General features: G+C 45.4%; 1 protein-coding gene across 1 annotated transcript in view; it reads right to left on the bottom strand.

Moving 5' to 3' along the window:
• PRELID3A (PRELI domain containing 3A) overlaps positions 1–16,552 on the bottom strand; it is a 63,980-nt gene that overhangs the window by 31,633 nt on the left and 15,795 nt on the right. The window contains exons 2-3 of the mRNA XM_075314568.1: positions 10,568–10,736; positions 3,799–3,888 (exon numbers count right to left, since the gene is read on the bottom strand). Of these exons, the coding sequence (XP_075170683.1) occupies positions 3,799–3,888; positions 10,568–10,736 (259 nt within the window). The remainder of the gene's footprint in view (positions 1–3,798; positions 3,889–10,567; positions 10,737–16,552) is intronic.

Genomic DNA, 16,552 nt, shown 5'->3' with positions numbered 1-16,552 from the left:
TGAAACGAGGGTGGAAACTTTAGGAAGACAATGATCCTAAACATACTATCAAGAAAACTCTCAAATGTTTTCAGAGAAAGAAAATAAAGCTGATAGAATGGTCCAGCCAATTCTCCTTACCTAAATCCAATTGAAAGTATATAAAAGTAACTAAAGCTCGGACTTCACAGAAGGCGCTCACAGAAGCTTCAGGATTTGAAGAGTGTTTGTGTGGAAAAATGGACCAAAATCACATTTGAGCAATGCATGTGACTAGTTTCTCCATACAGGTGGCGTCTTGAAGTTGTCATAACAAGGAAAGACTTTTATACTAAGTATTATATAAATTTCTGTAAGCATGTTCAATACTTTTCTCTGTGTCATTTTTCATTGCATGAGGAAACAAACTGCGGACAAGATAGCGCAATAGAATCTTAACTGATAAACAGTGAGGAAGGAAGTTAATGGAAAAACTCACCTATAGGGGTTGTGCCAGTCACAACTCCTATATTGGCGTGATCACAGGGTGAATCCATTATCCTGTCATTAACAAATGTCCTGAGGAAGACGGCTGAGTCCCTTGAAACGCGTAGACCTTTTCTTGTTTAATAAAAGACATGGATTAACCCTATCTGCCTCTTGGAATTGGTGAAAAGCGCGGCATAAAACCCGGTCTCCTCTACAACCACTTATATCCATTTTTCATTTCATATCACTAAATTTATGGACATCTATGGCTTTATTTTTTTGATGGTGTAGAATGCACGGGTTGTTACCGACATCTGATGAGAAATCAATGTCAATTGCAGCTTTAGAAATTGGTGACGTGTTAAATAATTTTTTCACCCTCTGCATTCATATAGATACAGTATATGTGCAGATATGTGTGTGTGTGTGTATATGTATATATATATATATATATATATATATATATATATACACATATTTGTATCCTAAATAAGGAAACCACCACATTACCATATTTTTAAGTTCATATTCTCAGCTTTAATTTGGGAGTATTTGGGGTAAGAGTTTAGGAATTACAGCTCTTTAATATGTAGCTGCCTATCTTTCAATAGACCAAAAGTAATTGGACAATTATCTCAATGGACTGCATAGGCTATTCCCTCATTAATCTGTCATCAATTAAGGTAAAAAAAAAAGGTCTGGAGATGATTGCAGGTGTGACATTTGCATTTGGAAACTGCTGTTGTGAACCCAACACATGTGAACATGCGGTCAAAAGGAGCTCTCAATGGAGGAAAAAGAGACTATCATTGGGCTGAAAAAAAAATAACAAATCCATCAGAGAGATAGCAATAATGTTAGGGTGGCCAAATCAAGAGTTTGGTATATTTTGGGGAAAAAATGAGCACACTGGAGAGCTTGGGACCTCAAAGTGGCCTGGATGTCTAAGGAAGATAATAGGGGTGGATGATCACAGAATCCTTTTCTTAGTGATGGAAAATCCCTTCACAACATCCATCCAAGTGAAGAACACTCTCCAGAAAGTAGGTGTTTCAGTCTAACAGTCTACCATAAAGAGAAGACTTCATGAGAGCAAATACAAAGGGGTCACCACAACATGCAAACATGAATCAGCCTTTCAAATAGGCCAGATTAGGCTTTGACAAAAACATCTAAAGAAGCCGCCCAGTTCTGACAAAACATTCTATGGACAGATGAAATGATGTTTAACCTGTACCAGAATGATGGGAAGAAGAAAGTATTCAGAAGGCTAGGAGCGGCTCATGATCTAAACTACACCACATCCACTGTAAAACATGGTTGAGGCAGTTTGATGGGCATGCATGGCTTCCAATGGCACTGGGACACTAGTGTTTATTGATGAAGTGACTGAAGACAGAAGCAGGTAGATGAATTCTGAAGTGTACAGGGTGATACTTTCTGCTCAGATTCCACCAAATGCAGAAAGGTTGATTGGATGACGTTTCCCAGTACTGATGGACAATGGCCAAAAACATACTGCAAAAGAAATCCTGAAGATTTTAAAGGCAAAGAAATGGAATATTTTGCAATGGCCTAGCCAGTCAATCAACAGATCGGAACCCCATCGAGCATGTATTTCACATGCTTAAGACAAAACTTAAGGCAGAAATACCCCCAATAAAGCAACAACTGAAGTCAGCTGCAGTAAAGGCCTGGGAAAGCATTACAAAGGAGAAAACCCAACGTTTAGTGACGTCCATGTCTTCCAGACTTCAGGAAGCCATTGCCTGCAAAGGATTGTCCACTAAGAATTAAAAAAAGAATATTTTATTTATGGTAAAGTAAATATGTCCAATTACTATTGAGTCCCTGAAATGAGGAGCCTTTATAGAAAAATGGTTGCAATTCCTATTCGTTTCATAGGACATTTCTTTAACCCCTTTAATTAAACCTGAAAGTCTACACTTCAATTGCATGTCAGTTGCTTCATTTTAAATAAAAAATAGAGGCATGCAGAGCCAAAATCACGAAGATTCGGTCACTGTCCAAATATATCTGGACCTAACTATGTGTTCATGGTGTGAAATATCACATGCCCTCTCAAAACATCATCTGACATGTCACATGATACCTGGAGTGCTGGTGTGACGCCCCTGGACTACTCAGGTTGTCACAGGGTACTGCACGATCTTTCTCTCCCTGTACAGGATTCAACCCCCCATGGTTCTGGGTCTCTATCCTGCAGTACTGCCTCCACCAGCAAATAAAATCCTAGATACACCTTGCACCACACCCTGTCAGGCACACCAGTGGTTAGTTTAAGCTGGAATAGGGCCGCCCACCTAGGGGCCAGACAGGGAGGTGGGAGGTGTCAGTTCAGTTCAGTGGTAGTCCTCAAGCTGAGAGGAGCTCTGAGCAAGCAGGGAGTTGTAGCTCCCAGGGGAAGCAGAAGCAGACTAGGTCGCAGACGGTGGACCTATAGGAGTAGGACCCCCAGTCGCAGGGGATTGAGGCTAGGTGCCTGGGACCTGTCTTGGAGGACGGTCAGCAGCCTGGGCCTAATCACGGTCCGGTACCGAAGGCACAACGGGGTACACGGACCCTAGGTCAGGGAGAAGCTTCAGGCAACCCGGCAATTAACCTGTGGAGGACAGGACCTCTATGGACTGTTCCCAGGAAGCTCAGAGATCGGGGGCACTAGCGCAACGAGGGGGATAGGGCTTTCCAACCAGCAGCCCACTGATATCCCAAGCGTGAGCTCCTGAGAGCAAGGTCTTCTACTTAGCAGGGAGCGGGGCCAGGAAAGCTCCAAGCTGACGGGCCACAACAGACACTCAAAAATACTTTGCCAGGAGGCAGGTCACGGACCACCAGGCAGTGCTGCAGGGGACGGAATCCAGAGAGTTGGGTTACCAAGTTGCCAGTGTCTGCTTTATTGCTGAGTGAGTACCTGATTGACCCCTGCAACCAGCGAGCCTGCACTCCCCCTGTACCACATCATACCATCAAGAGTCCCGGGGCCTTTCCCTACCTGTGGAAGGTAACGTCATCTCGCTGCCCCACTTCATCACCCCGGGTACTCCCAACGGCAGCGGCGGTACTCCCAATTTCCGTGCACCACGGGTGGTGTCACAAACTATATCTCCCCTGTAAATACCCCCTTATTCATTTGAGTGTGGCCCCTAGCCCCCGGATCCGGAGACCCTCAAGCCATGAGTAATCACCCCCCCACAGAGCCGAGCAGTTCGACCGCTGCAGGGGCGGCACACTGGGGGGCTCCACGCCTACTAAACTGTCCGGGGCCCTGGCTACTCTTAATCCACCCCTGCTCCAAGCCCTATGTGATTACAGAATTCAAATGACACTCACATTTGTTGAACATAACACCATTTTCTTCTCTGCTGGATCCACTACAGAATGTTCCTTTATGTATGTCAATGTTCTGCTGGTTCCAAGAATCTGCAATGAATGATATATCATATTTCAAGTAAAAGTAGTCATAAATTTGGTAATATATATTAGTACGTTAGGCCGCGTTTACAGAAAACACATACTTCTGCCATGATTTTCCAAAATCGCAGAAAAAACTATGTAGTTCTTTTGTAATTGCACTAAGAAAATATAATGCAGCCGCAACATGTGAATGCAGCATAAAAACCTAATGGTTAGTAATGTGTACGCATAAAGCCGTATTCATATATACGTGCTTCACAGTCGGAGTACAAAACACAAAGCACAGACAGGCCATGGGTTTCCTGACCCGAACTCAACACCCTCATTGCACATCTGGCTCAGTAGAACGGTGACCAGTCCGAGTACAGACTGCAAAAATATAGATAGATATATGAATCTGTCCTCACTTCCACGGTTTAACAAGAATAAAATCCAAAGTTGAAAACCCATTTGGCAGAATCAAGATCATTAGTAATATGTGGAAACCCAGATTTAACAACTTCTGGCCCTTAAATATCTGAATCAATATTTGTGTCACACAGCACAGCATGCCTTCTCAGCTTCGTCTCACTCACTGCGTTCACCGCTCTGCTCCCGCCAGTGTCAGGCCATCACGCTGAAGTGTCCCTTGCAGTATTTCCAGCACTGCATCCTTATATAGCTGGAAAGTGTGCACCTGGCTATATGGAGGATTGGCTGGACTGTGCTGAAATTTAAGCATTTGTGTCCTGCAGAGTTTTACTTCTGGCCTATACCATTCCACGTGGGGATATATTAGGCAGCTCCTCCTCCCACACCCTACCTAAACTTAGATTCCTAGTTTCTGTCCATCTCTAGTGATCTGTCTACTGATGCTTTTTTGTCTATCCTGTTTCCAGCTGGGCTAGTCTCCCAGTTTTGTCTGACCTCTCCACTACTTACCCTGTCTTCATATTTTGATACTATGCTGCATGCCTCAACTTCGAACTGTCTCACCACATCTCTGTCTTCTCTCTTTGTGCCTCGTACTCCTGCCTTGACTTGTTGTTCAGTGTTGCAGGTTAAGGGACTGCCCTGAAGTGGTATTGGTGACTACCCTAATGGCTGAAGCCTATCCTCACCATCAGTAACTCTAGTGAAGACCAGGTAGTCAATTAGTCAAGCCCCTCCAGGGTAAGCACAGCCAATAATGCAGTGAGATCCCACCGTCATGATAGTAAGTTCAGGTCATGGACCCTGCTGACAAATAGGAACCCAGAAACTCCAAGTCAAGTGTCCAAGTGTTGTATGAGGAGGTTTGTTCTCAGTGAGAGCATCAAGACCAGCTGATGTAGGCTATCAATGTGGTGGAGACTAAGCTTCTGGATTTATCCACCTCTGTTCCCGGGCCTCAACAGTGCATGTCATCTTCCCTCAAGACTGGCTACCTCTCCTGGGGAACCACCTAAGGCCCCAGTTTCTCGTGAGCCAGCTAAACTCCAGCTTCAACTCCTGACCAACTATGATGGAAATCCCAAGAGCAGCGGCTTTATTAGCGAGTGCCAAATCTAATTCACTCTCCATGCTGATCTCTTTCCTTCGCACAAAAATAAGATTGCGTTTTTGGTCTCTCTCTCTCTTCTATTCGGACAAGCCCTCGTCTGTGCACAACCCATTTGGGAACATGGAGGTCCAGAGACACACGATATTGGGAGATTTCTGGACATGTTCTGAGTGGTGTTCGGGGCACCAGGCGTCACCTGCTCAGTTGCCTCATCTCTTCTGACTCTGAGATGGCACAGAAACTGTGGCTCAGTATACTCTATGTTTTTGTATTCTGGATGAGTAGCTGACTTGGAATGAAGAAGCCTAGGTGGTAGCCTTCTGGAAGGGCCTGTCCAGTTGTATTAACGATGAATTGGCAGGCAGAGATATACCATCTTCCCTGGATGCCCTAATACATCTGGCTACTAAGATTAACCGCCATTTCCATGAGCTCGCTCTGGAACAAACTTAAATATCTTCCAGCGTCAGAAGACTACTCAGGTTGGCTCTAATCTTTCAGTACCCCTGTGCCTCCTCCATGCCAGCAGCCAAGCTGCTCAGATCCGGGTTCTCAGTGGCTCGAGCATCTCCGGACCCGGGGGTCGTGCGGCAACTCAAATTAAGGGGTATTTACGAGGGATTTTATAGAGTTCGTGATGCCACCCGTGGTATGTGGTAACTAGGAGTACCACCTCTGCAGTTGGGAGTACCCGAAGGTGATGGAATGGGGTAGCCTGGTGTTGAGACCCTCCACGGGCAGGGGCGCTACCCCAGGACTCGGTGAGGGGGAGTGCTGTTGGTGGCAAAGAACACTTTGTTGATCAGTGCCCGGTAAGGCTGAGAACCTTACTGGGCACCTGGGGTTTATGGAGAGATGATGCTATTTAAGAAAGATTGCTCTCTGAAACTATTGACCAAGGTCACCTTGTTCTGGGGATAGAGGTCTCATTCTGCAGCAGCTCATTTAGTTTCCGAATCCACTGCCAACTTCATCCATCAGGACCTTGTTCTTCAATGTCAGCTCCCTACACAACAGCTAGCTCAACCTCTTTCTATTGCTTCCTTCGATGCATAACTTCTGGCAGAACCCATCTGATATATCATGTTGTTAGGCACGTTGCAAATTGGGGCCCTGCATTCTGAAAAAAATGTCTTTCTACATGCTACCCAAGTCCGTAAACTGTCTTTCTGTATCTTCCATTGTTGCGTTTACACACGCCGGTTGTTGACTGTCCTCTGGCCAGTTGCTTCATAGGGGACTGTCGTGCGCTACTAACTGCCGAGCCAAGGTTCTGCCAAAATCTCTGCTTTTCCTGCCTCCGACCCTGTTCTCTCTGCCTACCTATTATCGAGCTTTTGCAGATGTCTTTTGTGAGAAGAAGGCTGAGTTCTTGCCACCCCATAGACCTTACGATTGTCCCACTGATCTCCAGTCTTGCATCTCTCCACCTCGAGGCCAGGTGTATCCTCTGTCCTTGCCAGAGACTCGTGTCATGTCAGAATACATCCTAGAAAACTTAGCCAAGGGATTTATCTGTAAGTCCTCTTCTCCTTCCGATGCTGGCTTCTTCTTTGTGAGGTCTCTACGTCCCTGTATTGACTATTGGGGACTTATTCAGATCACCATTAAGAACAAGTATTCTCTGCCATTGACTTCTGAACTATTAGATAGACACCATGGGGCGAAGATTGTCACTAAATTGTATGTAAGAGGAGCTTATAACTTGTCCGCAAGGGTGACAAATGGAAGAAGGCCTTTAATACTCATGATGGTCACTACAAGTATCTCGTCATGCCCTTTAATTTGTGCTACATGCACAGGGTTCATCAACGACATCTTCCAGAACCTCCATTACGATTACGAAGTCGTGTATTTGGGCGATTTTCTGATTTTCTTCCATGATCCTCGGACCCACAATAGACGGGTCCGTCAGGTTTTGTAGTTTCTTCAGAACAATTTGTTTGCCAAATTGTCCAAATGCGTCTTTGAGAAAATCCTCCTTACCTTTCCACCAGGAGTGGTGAAGCAACGCGGAACCGTAGGACCGGGGTCGGGCGTTGGCCCGCCGGTACCGACCGGGGAGCGAAGTGAAGCCAGCACACTCAGGCAGGGCCATCGGACCCCGACCAGGCTTGGAGCCGCCGACAATAGTCAAATCCGAGTGTGACCGGAACCCCAGGGGTTTCCTAACAGCCAAAGACCCGATAGAAGGCAACCACCCACACCGTGAGGGTATACAGCTACTGCCTAAGGCTAGAGACCCAAGGGCCAGCGCCTGCGGGCAAACGGGCTCCTCCGGCATCCATACACCGGAGAGCGGACTACTGTTGGGAATCCATAGTAGTCAAACAAGTACATCAATGTGTAGGGAAAGACAGCCGCCATCACCTGTCCGTGGAGAGAGAGACACTGCAGCCGACTGCGGGACCTGTCCATCCAGCCGTTTGGTTTACCGAGGACTTTGTGCATCTCTTACTGAGTGAGTACACCCGTGCCATCCGGTACCGCTCCGCGCTGTCCCTGCAACCTGCACCTCACCAATCCTGCCTCCCCGCCACATTACCGGGCCCCGGGACCACCGACCCCTACCCATGGAAGGGGAAAACAACATCCCAGATTCTCCCTACCATCGCTCCCGGGATCCCCGTCACCAGCAGCGGTGGTGCCCATCTTCACCACGACTCGTGGGTGGCGTCACAGACCAAATCCCCCAAACCAACCACCCTTTTCACTCACGGGTGAGGGGCGCCGCTCGAGTCCCCGGATCCGGCCCACCGCTCGAGCCACCGAGCAGCAGCAGCGCCGGACCAGAGCGTTAGCGAGCGTCCAGCAGCGGCGGCGTCCTCCCCGCCCGCGACACTTCCTCCATGGATGTTGGGGCAGTTCTGCTGCAAAGGACCTCTTCGGGGAAGTCAATCCCGTGTGGTTTCTTTAATAAGTTGTTTTCACCAGCTGAGCGTAACTATACCATTGGGGAATGTGAATTACTGGTCATTAAGATGGCGTTCAAATAATAGCAACATCTACTGGAAGGCACTAACTCTCCAATAATAATATAAACAGATAATAAATATTTGAACTTTCTGCAAACCATCCAACGGATGAATCCTCATCTAGCCAGGTGGGCACCTTTGTTCGCCTGTTTAGACTTTGAGTTGAAAACCCTTCCTACAGAGAAGACTGTTAGAGCAGATGCCTTGTCTTGATCCTTTTACATGTCGGATTCCGTGGCGGAATCTTACATCATTAACACAGCTAGGTTTGTTGAAGTAGCTCCTGCTCTTTTCAAAGAGATTCCTCCATGTTAGACTTTTGTTCCTTCTTTTAGGAGGAGAATTCTGTCCTGGGGTCACAAATCCAAGCTAGCTGGTCATGTGGGCATTCATAAGTCTACTGAGCTGACTGCACGCTGCTTCTGGTGGCTCTTGCCGGCCAAGGATGATTTTTTAACCACCTGTCCACAGTGCATCAGAAACAAGTACCCTAGGGACAAGCCTGCTGGGCACCTCCAGCCTCTGCCGGTTACTTCCAACACATTGCCATAGATTTCATCACGGACCTGCCCCTATCTGAGGGTTGCAACACCATCTGTGTTGTGGTGGACAAGTTATCCAAGGTAGCTCACTTCATTCTGCTGGCCGGTCTTCCCTTTGCTCCTAAGCTCTCCACACAATTCTTTTAACATGTGTTTTGTTTCCATGGTCTTCCACTCCACAATGTCTCAGATCATGGGGTACAGTTCACTTCTAAATTTTGTAGAGCTCTTTGCAAGCTGCTGAATATCCAGCTAGATTTCTTCTCTGCATACCATTCTCAGACCAATTGACAAGTGGAATGGGTCAATCAGGTTCTTGAGACACCACTTTGTCTCTGCTCATCAGAACGACTGGGTGCAAATTGTTCCCTGGGCGAGCTTTTCCTACGACAACCATATTAGGGAGTCCTCCGGAGCATCTCCATTGTTCGTTGTATATACCTATTCTGACTCCATAACTAAGCTGCAAGTGTAGGAAACTTGAGACACCGTTTCTGTGGGTGCTCGTATGTACCGTTACTCACATGTAGAAACTTCATCAGATAGCTTGACACTACTGCAGAGGCATGTATGAAGATTCCAGAAGAAATGGTTTATTTTGCAGATGAATACTTGTATTATGCACAGTACAGTAGGTGAAGACAATTCTTAACCAAAGCTACATAGATATGAAATAAGTAAGGTGGCAGATATATACTAGCTGGGGAAGAAGGGAAGGATTACTGACATCAGAGCAGCTAATGGGAGAGAGGGAAGACAAATCCTTCTGAAAGGCAAACCTTATTGCATAGCAACTTAACAGAAAAATACAATCACAATACAATACTGTATGATTCCTAAGTCGTAGGACTTGACAATACCCAGCATCCTCAAGTGCCATCTTCTATGGTTTGCTTCCTCTGGGGTACCAGCAGCTGATTCCTCTTATGGCAAATTTTTCCAGATCTCCTTAAGGCCATGTCTCAGATGAAGTCTCACACAGACAAGAAGTTGTCTGCTTCATTACCGACCGGGAGGTAAAGTATGGTAATCATCCTGAAACATTTGCCTGAAGCTGCCTTCCTATAAGTTTGCTTCCCGATACCTTGGTCCTTTCAAGATCCTCAAAGATATCAATCCGGTGACTTACAATCTTCAACTCCTCCTTCCACACTTTGCGTAAACTTAGGTTCCTTGTTTCTTTAGTGATCTGTCAAAGTGCATGCTTATTTTGTCTCTCCAGTTTCCGACCCAGCTAGTTCTCTCGTTTTTTGTCTGACCTCTCCGCTCCCGACCCTGCCTCCCCGACCTCGGGCTGTCTCACCACGTCTCTTTCTTCTCATTTTGGGCCTCGTACTCCTGTTTTGACTCATTGATAGGCTGCTGCAGGTCCAGGGACTGCCCTGGAGTGGTATCTAGTGACTACCTGAATGGTTCAAATCTATCCTCACCATCAGAGGCTCTAATAAAAACCAGGCAGACACTTAAGTCACACCCCTCAAGGGTAAGCCCAGCCAGCGGCGCATTGTGTCTACAATCACCACCGTCACAGTGAGACCAATACAACATTTGACTTGGATGCATAATCAAACAATCATTTTAGTATGGGAAGTGACTTTCTCACCTTGGTGAGTTTAGTAAATTCATTTTTACCAAATTGTACTTACTGCCCTCACAAGACTCGGAAGACGCCACTCAGTGCTAAGAAGACGATAACTGTGTAATCTTCCTTGATTATCCAGATTCCGATCAACCACATCCACGCCTACTACACAGGGATTCATGGGATTAGGGTATTTCCTCATAGCTGCCTTTATTACTGTGTCCCATGGGTGACTGTAAATAAAAGTACACAAAATGTTAAATTCATACCTAAAGCCATCTTGTAATTGGAAAGACACACAATTCTATTAAGTCTTAGTGGATGTGAGGAAAAAATATTTCCAAGGACAACTGTCTGTCAAGCATATCATTTATTGAAGGGCTACTGTAGCATTGACTACAGACTAATGCCAATACAGTTTATACAGTGATCACTATTTCTACTAGATACAGATTGGTGGTGACTTGCAAAAAATCAGGACTGGCGGGACCCGGTTATCTTTTTTTTTTTAAATCTGGTTCCGATCTGGAACCCGGTCCCCGTATAAGTCTATGGGGATCAGAAACTAGAGATTAAAAATGTTGGTAGTAGGGATAGGAGGATAGAGCGTGCGGTATACTCACCGAAGATCTGTCATGGCGGAATGCTGCTGCCAGGTCGCGCATTCACTTCCGAAGCACCTTCATTGAATATGCACTGCTTTCCTTGCCCCCCGGTGCCTGTGATTGGTTACAGTCAACCGTGCCCCCACACTGAGTTGCAAAAGTGTCTGCGTGTCAGCTGATTCACAGGCACTATGCTCATTTATACCATAGGCTGGGGTCACACTAACGTATGGCATCCGATGTGAGAGCATCCGATGTGAGAGCATCGGATGCAATATGCTAATGACACTCGGCTGAGGCTTTGCTGCAAACGTTGTCCGAGTGTCATGTGACTGTGACCCGATACCGCTATCGTATGACAGATGCGAAGGAGAGGGGAGGGCCATGGTTATTGGCCGCAACCCCAGCCTAAAACTAGCAAACTGCAGCCTCTCAGTATTGCCACATCCATTAGATGTGACAAGCCTGGCGCTTTACCCGGCTCTACCCATTGCCCTGGTGCGGTGGCAATCAGGGTAACAAGGGGTTTATATCATCCCACAGCTGGTACTAAGCCCTAGATTAGTGATGGCACAGGCTTCTATGGGACTCCCCATCACTAATCTGTAAGTGAAAGTAAATAAACACAAACACTGAAAAATACTTTATTTGGAATAAAATACAAAAAACACCCTCTTTCACCACTTTATTAACCCCCTAAACACTCTTGTTGTTCCGATGTAATCCACACGAGGTCCCACAGTGATTCCAGCTCTGCTACATCTCACAGCGAGCGGCCATAGAGCATAACTGCCTGCTGTGAGCTCCAGAGAATGAATGAGCCGCGATGAGCGATGACTTGTTGCAGGCAGACACTAACACTGGCTGGGGGTGTGTCTGACTGCAACCAATCACAGACGCAAGGCTGGCCACCAGTGGGCGGGGAAAGTAGGGAAAGCAGTGCATATGAAATCAGCAATGTTGAGCTGCCCAGGGAGGCCACAGGAGCAGCGTACAGCCACGCAAGAGCAGTGAACAGCTTTGACGGAGACTTGGTAAGTATGAAGTGCTCGCTTCAATCTTATTCTCTTTATTTTTCCTTTATTTATTTTTTTTAATTTCTTGAATGCCGGATCTGGATCAAACACCCGGAATCTCGGGACTGGCACCCGGGCAACTTTGAAACCGCACGGATCCAGACTTTTACAGTCCGGGTCCGCTCATCACTAGTGGTGAGTCTGGTGACCATTCCCTAACTTGTCTAACAAAACACAAATGTGAGTCAATTCCACTACATTTCAAGGTCTGATTGGGAGTGTTTATCATGCCCTTATCCTCCTTTCTTTCCACAATTTTTAATACCCATTACAATGCCTAGCAGATAGGCACACATGCTCTATACACCCAGCCACAGAATTGGTGCAGATTGATTTGTAGGACCTGGCCAACGGGCACGTCAGAAAACAGTAGCCGTTGAACGGGAGCTCTCCTACCTTTCAGCATCAATGGCTCTTTTTTTGATTAGCCAGTGTCATCATTGCAGATACCTATATGATAAATTACACCAATCTGGCTAATCCATAGAAGACTATATGTGAATAAGGACTCCCATCTAGTGGCCACTGGTTACTGGCATGGCAGATCCACGGGTCCTGTAAATGGATTTCCAACATCTCTACTTATGAATACTGGAACATGTTAAGGGGGTCATCCAGTACCAAATAATTGATGACCTCTCTGTAGGATATAGAAGGTCATCAATATGAGATTGGTGCGGGTGCAACATCAGACACCCACACCTATAAGCAGAAATCTGCTCCAGCAGCATACGGATGGAAGCAATGCACAGAATGGTATGAAAGAGAGACAACAATACTCACCAGTGGCCACTAAACAATGGACGATACTCGTGTGATCTGCTCCATACATTGCGTACATCCAGGCAGATAATGGAGATTTCAGTTGATCAGTAGAGGTAATTGGTGTCTGACAACCATTGATATCATATTGATCTATCCTGTGGATAGTTCACCAACTGTTTTGTCCTATACAATGGTCTTTAAACAAGCCAATATTGCACCTAAGAAATAAGGCTCAGATAATTTTGATTATCTATTAAACTGTCTTTATTGTTAAAGATTTGTTAATACATATATACCAATATCAAATACCCAGTACTAATACTGCACTTACACACATGGTCAAAATTGTTGGTACTCGTCGTTTAATGAAAGAAAAACCCACAATGGTCACAGAAATAACTTGAATCTGACAAAAGTAATAATAAATTAAAAATGTATGAAAATGAACAAATGAAAGTCAGAAATTGCCTTTCTGCTTCCACAGAATTAAAAAAAAAAAGATGAAACTCATGATATCGGCCTGGACAGAAATAATGGTACCTTAAATTTAATATTTGGTTGCACAACCTTTTGAGGCAATCACTACAATCAAACGATTCCTGTAACTGTCAATGAGACTTCTGCACCTTTCGACAGGTACTTTGGCCCACTCCTCAAGAGCAAACTGCTCCAGTTGTCTTGTGTTTGAAGGTTGCCTTTTCCAGACAGCATATTTCAGGTCTTTCCAAAGATCCGCAATAGGATTTAGGTCAGGCCACTTCAGAACAGTCCAATGTTTTCCTCTTAGCCATTCTTGGATGTTTTTAGCTGTGTGTTTTGGGTCATTATCCTGTTGCAAGACCCATGACCTGTGACTGAGACCAAGCTTTCTGACACTGGGCAGCACATTTCTCTCTAGAATCCCTTGATAGTCTTGATATTTCATTGCACCCTGCACAGATTCAAGACACCCTGTGCCAGATGCAGCAAAGCAGCCTCAGAACATAACAGAGCCTCCTCCATGTTTCACAGTAGGGACAATGTTCTTTTCTTGATATGCTTCAATTTTCTATATGTGATCATAGAGCTGATGTGCCTTGCCAAAAAGTTCCATTTTTGTCTTATCTGTCCATAGGACATTCTCCCAGAAGCTTTGTGGCTTATCAACATGTAGTTTAGCAAATTCCAATCTGGCTGTTTTATGTTTTTTTCAACAATGGTGTCCTCTTTGGTCATCGCCCATGAAGTCCACTTTGGCTCAAACAACAACTGACGGTGCAATCTGACACTGATGTTCCTTGAGCTTGAAGTTCACCTTTAATCTCTTTAGAAGTTTTTCTGGGTTCTTTTGTTGCCATTCGTATTATCCGTTTCTTTGATTTTTCAGCAATTTTCTTCATGCAGCCATGTCCAGGTACGTTGGCTACAGTCCCATAGATCTTAAATTTCTGAATAATATGTACAATTGTAGTTACAGGAACATCAAGATGCTTGGAGATGGTCGTATAACCTTTAACTTTAACATGCTTGTCTATAATTGTCTTTCTAATCTCCTGAGACAACTCTTTCCTTTGCTTCCTCTTGTCCATGTAGTGTGGTACACACCATGTCACCAAACAGCACAGTGAGTATATATATACAAGCCCCTGACTGATTACAAGATTGTACACACCTATGATGCTAATTAGTGGACATACATTGATTTAACATGTCCCTTTTGTCACATTATTTTCAGGGGTACCATCATTTCTGTCCAGACCTGTTTCATGAGTTTTATTTTTTTTAAATTCTGTGGAAACATGGTTCAAAAGCCATATCTGACTTACATTTTTTTCATTTTCATAGATTTTTTTATTATTACTTTTGTCAAATTCAGGTTATTTCTGTTACCATTGTGAGTTTTTCTTTTATTAAATGAGGGGTACCAACAATTTTGACCATGTGTGTATATTACAACCAATGCATACCAGATTGATAACACTCTGTCTGGCATTGCCACTTGCACAATAACCATTCCTTTCCCATTACATAAGTGTAAATCCATGTGCAATACATAAAAGAAGCTGTGACTTAAACTGCTTGATATTCAGGACACAGCAGCACTCAGTCCAGACAAGACTTATACTGTTCCAAAAGGATTTATACCGGGCGGGCGGCAGACATGACATAAAAGACTGAGTAGGTGGCAAAGGTTATGTCTTTGTGTATGGAAGGTACGGTGGACAATGGTGACATCTATGATGCCAAAATGACTGTTAATTAAATAAGACCTTCACCTCCCAGTGAGCTAAGCATAGTGAAATATACGAAAAAGGAATATGAGATCATCCAAACTGCCACACTATGATAAAGCACACCATTCTGTCAGTGAATTAAATAACTTATAAAAAAAAAAAAAAAACACATTACAAATTTCCAGCCAATTTTACTTTTTTTAAGATGTTCAAAGTTTAAGGGAAAAAATGCCAGAAAACTGAGTTTTACTCAGAGCACTGCATTCTGAACTATACAGTCGTGGGCAAACGTTTTGGCACTGATACAAATGTTGCTTCATTTTGTATAGTGATAATTTGCATTAAAGAGGTTGTCCACTACTTTTACATTGATGTCCTATCCTTAGCATACATGCAAGAAAGAAATTGTTAGCCAGCTCACCCAAGGTTGCAATCTCATGGTTGGAGCACAGGAATCGCTCTGACAGGCATGAAGAATCCAAGGTGCAAATGGTAAAAATCCAGCGCCAAAAAATAACTTAAAACCCAAAGCATTTATTTGTAGATTCTTAGAATTGATAGATATAGATTCATCTTAAAACCAACGTACTGCAGCTTGTGTGCAGCGATGACTCATGGCTACACGTATCTAACGCAGAAACGCCCTTTGTCCAAGCTGGTGGATAGGATAGGTCACCAATGTCTGATCAGCCGGGGTTCGACACCAGGCAACAGGGTCGCCATCAGGGCATTACAACCATGACTGGTGTATGGGGCACGGTAAAGAGGAGGGCCTGGGGTAATTGCTTAGCTTTATTAAGCCCCGTGCCCCCCTCTTCACCGGGCCTCTTTCACAGCTGCAGCAGAGGGGTCTCACAGTGTCGCTTTGGCCACTGCAACACATCGCTGAGTTGCAGCGAAGCGCTTCAGAGGCATCACATGCAAATTAGCAATGTGTGCTGCAGGCAAGGTGAGTGGAGCAGAGCACGGCGCTGGTGCATCATCCAGCGGCCCAGCGTGCAGCAGTGTAATGAAGTCATCACTCTGCAACCTCATCACACTGCTGCAGGCAACGTGTCGCGGGCGGAGGAGGGGACGCTGCGCTCTCCCACTGCTCGGGTCCGGCTGCTGCTGCTCGGTGGTGGCTCGAGCGGTGGGCCGGATCCCGGGGACTCGAGCGGCGTTCATCGCCCGTGAGTGAAAATGGTGGGGATTGATTGTGGGGATTGATATTGTCCATGACGCCACCCACGGTTGTGGTGATATTGGTGACACCACCGCTGCTCTGGACGGGGATCCCGGGAGCGATGACAGGGAGCAGCCTGGATGTTAGTTCTCCCCTCCGTGGGTAGGGGGGGTGGTTGTCCCGGGGCCCGGTGATGGGGGTAGGGGTGAATGGCAGGCGGGTTAC

Source organism: Anomaloglossus baeobatrachus, chromosome 6 (assembly GCF_048569485.1).
Source record: "Anomaloglossus baeobatrachus isolate aAnoBae1 chromosome 6, aAnoBae1.hap1, whole genome shotgun sequence".
Taxonomy (NCBI): domain Eukaryota; kingdom Metazoa; phylum Chordata; class Amphibia; order Anura; family Aromobatidae; genus Anomaloglossus; species Anomaloglossus baeobatrachus.
The sequence above is the reverse complement of the archived record's forward strand: the minus strand, read 5'-3'. Positions and strand labels throughout refer to the sequence as shown.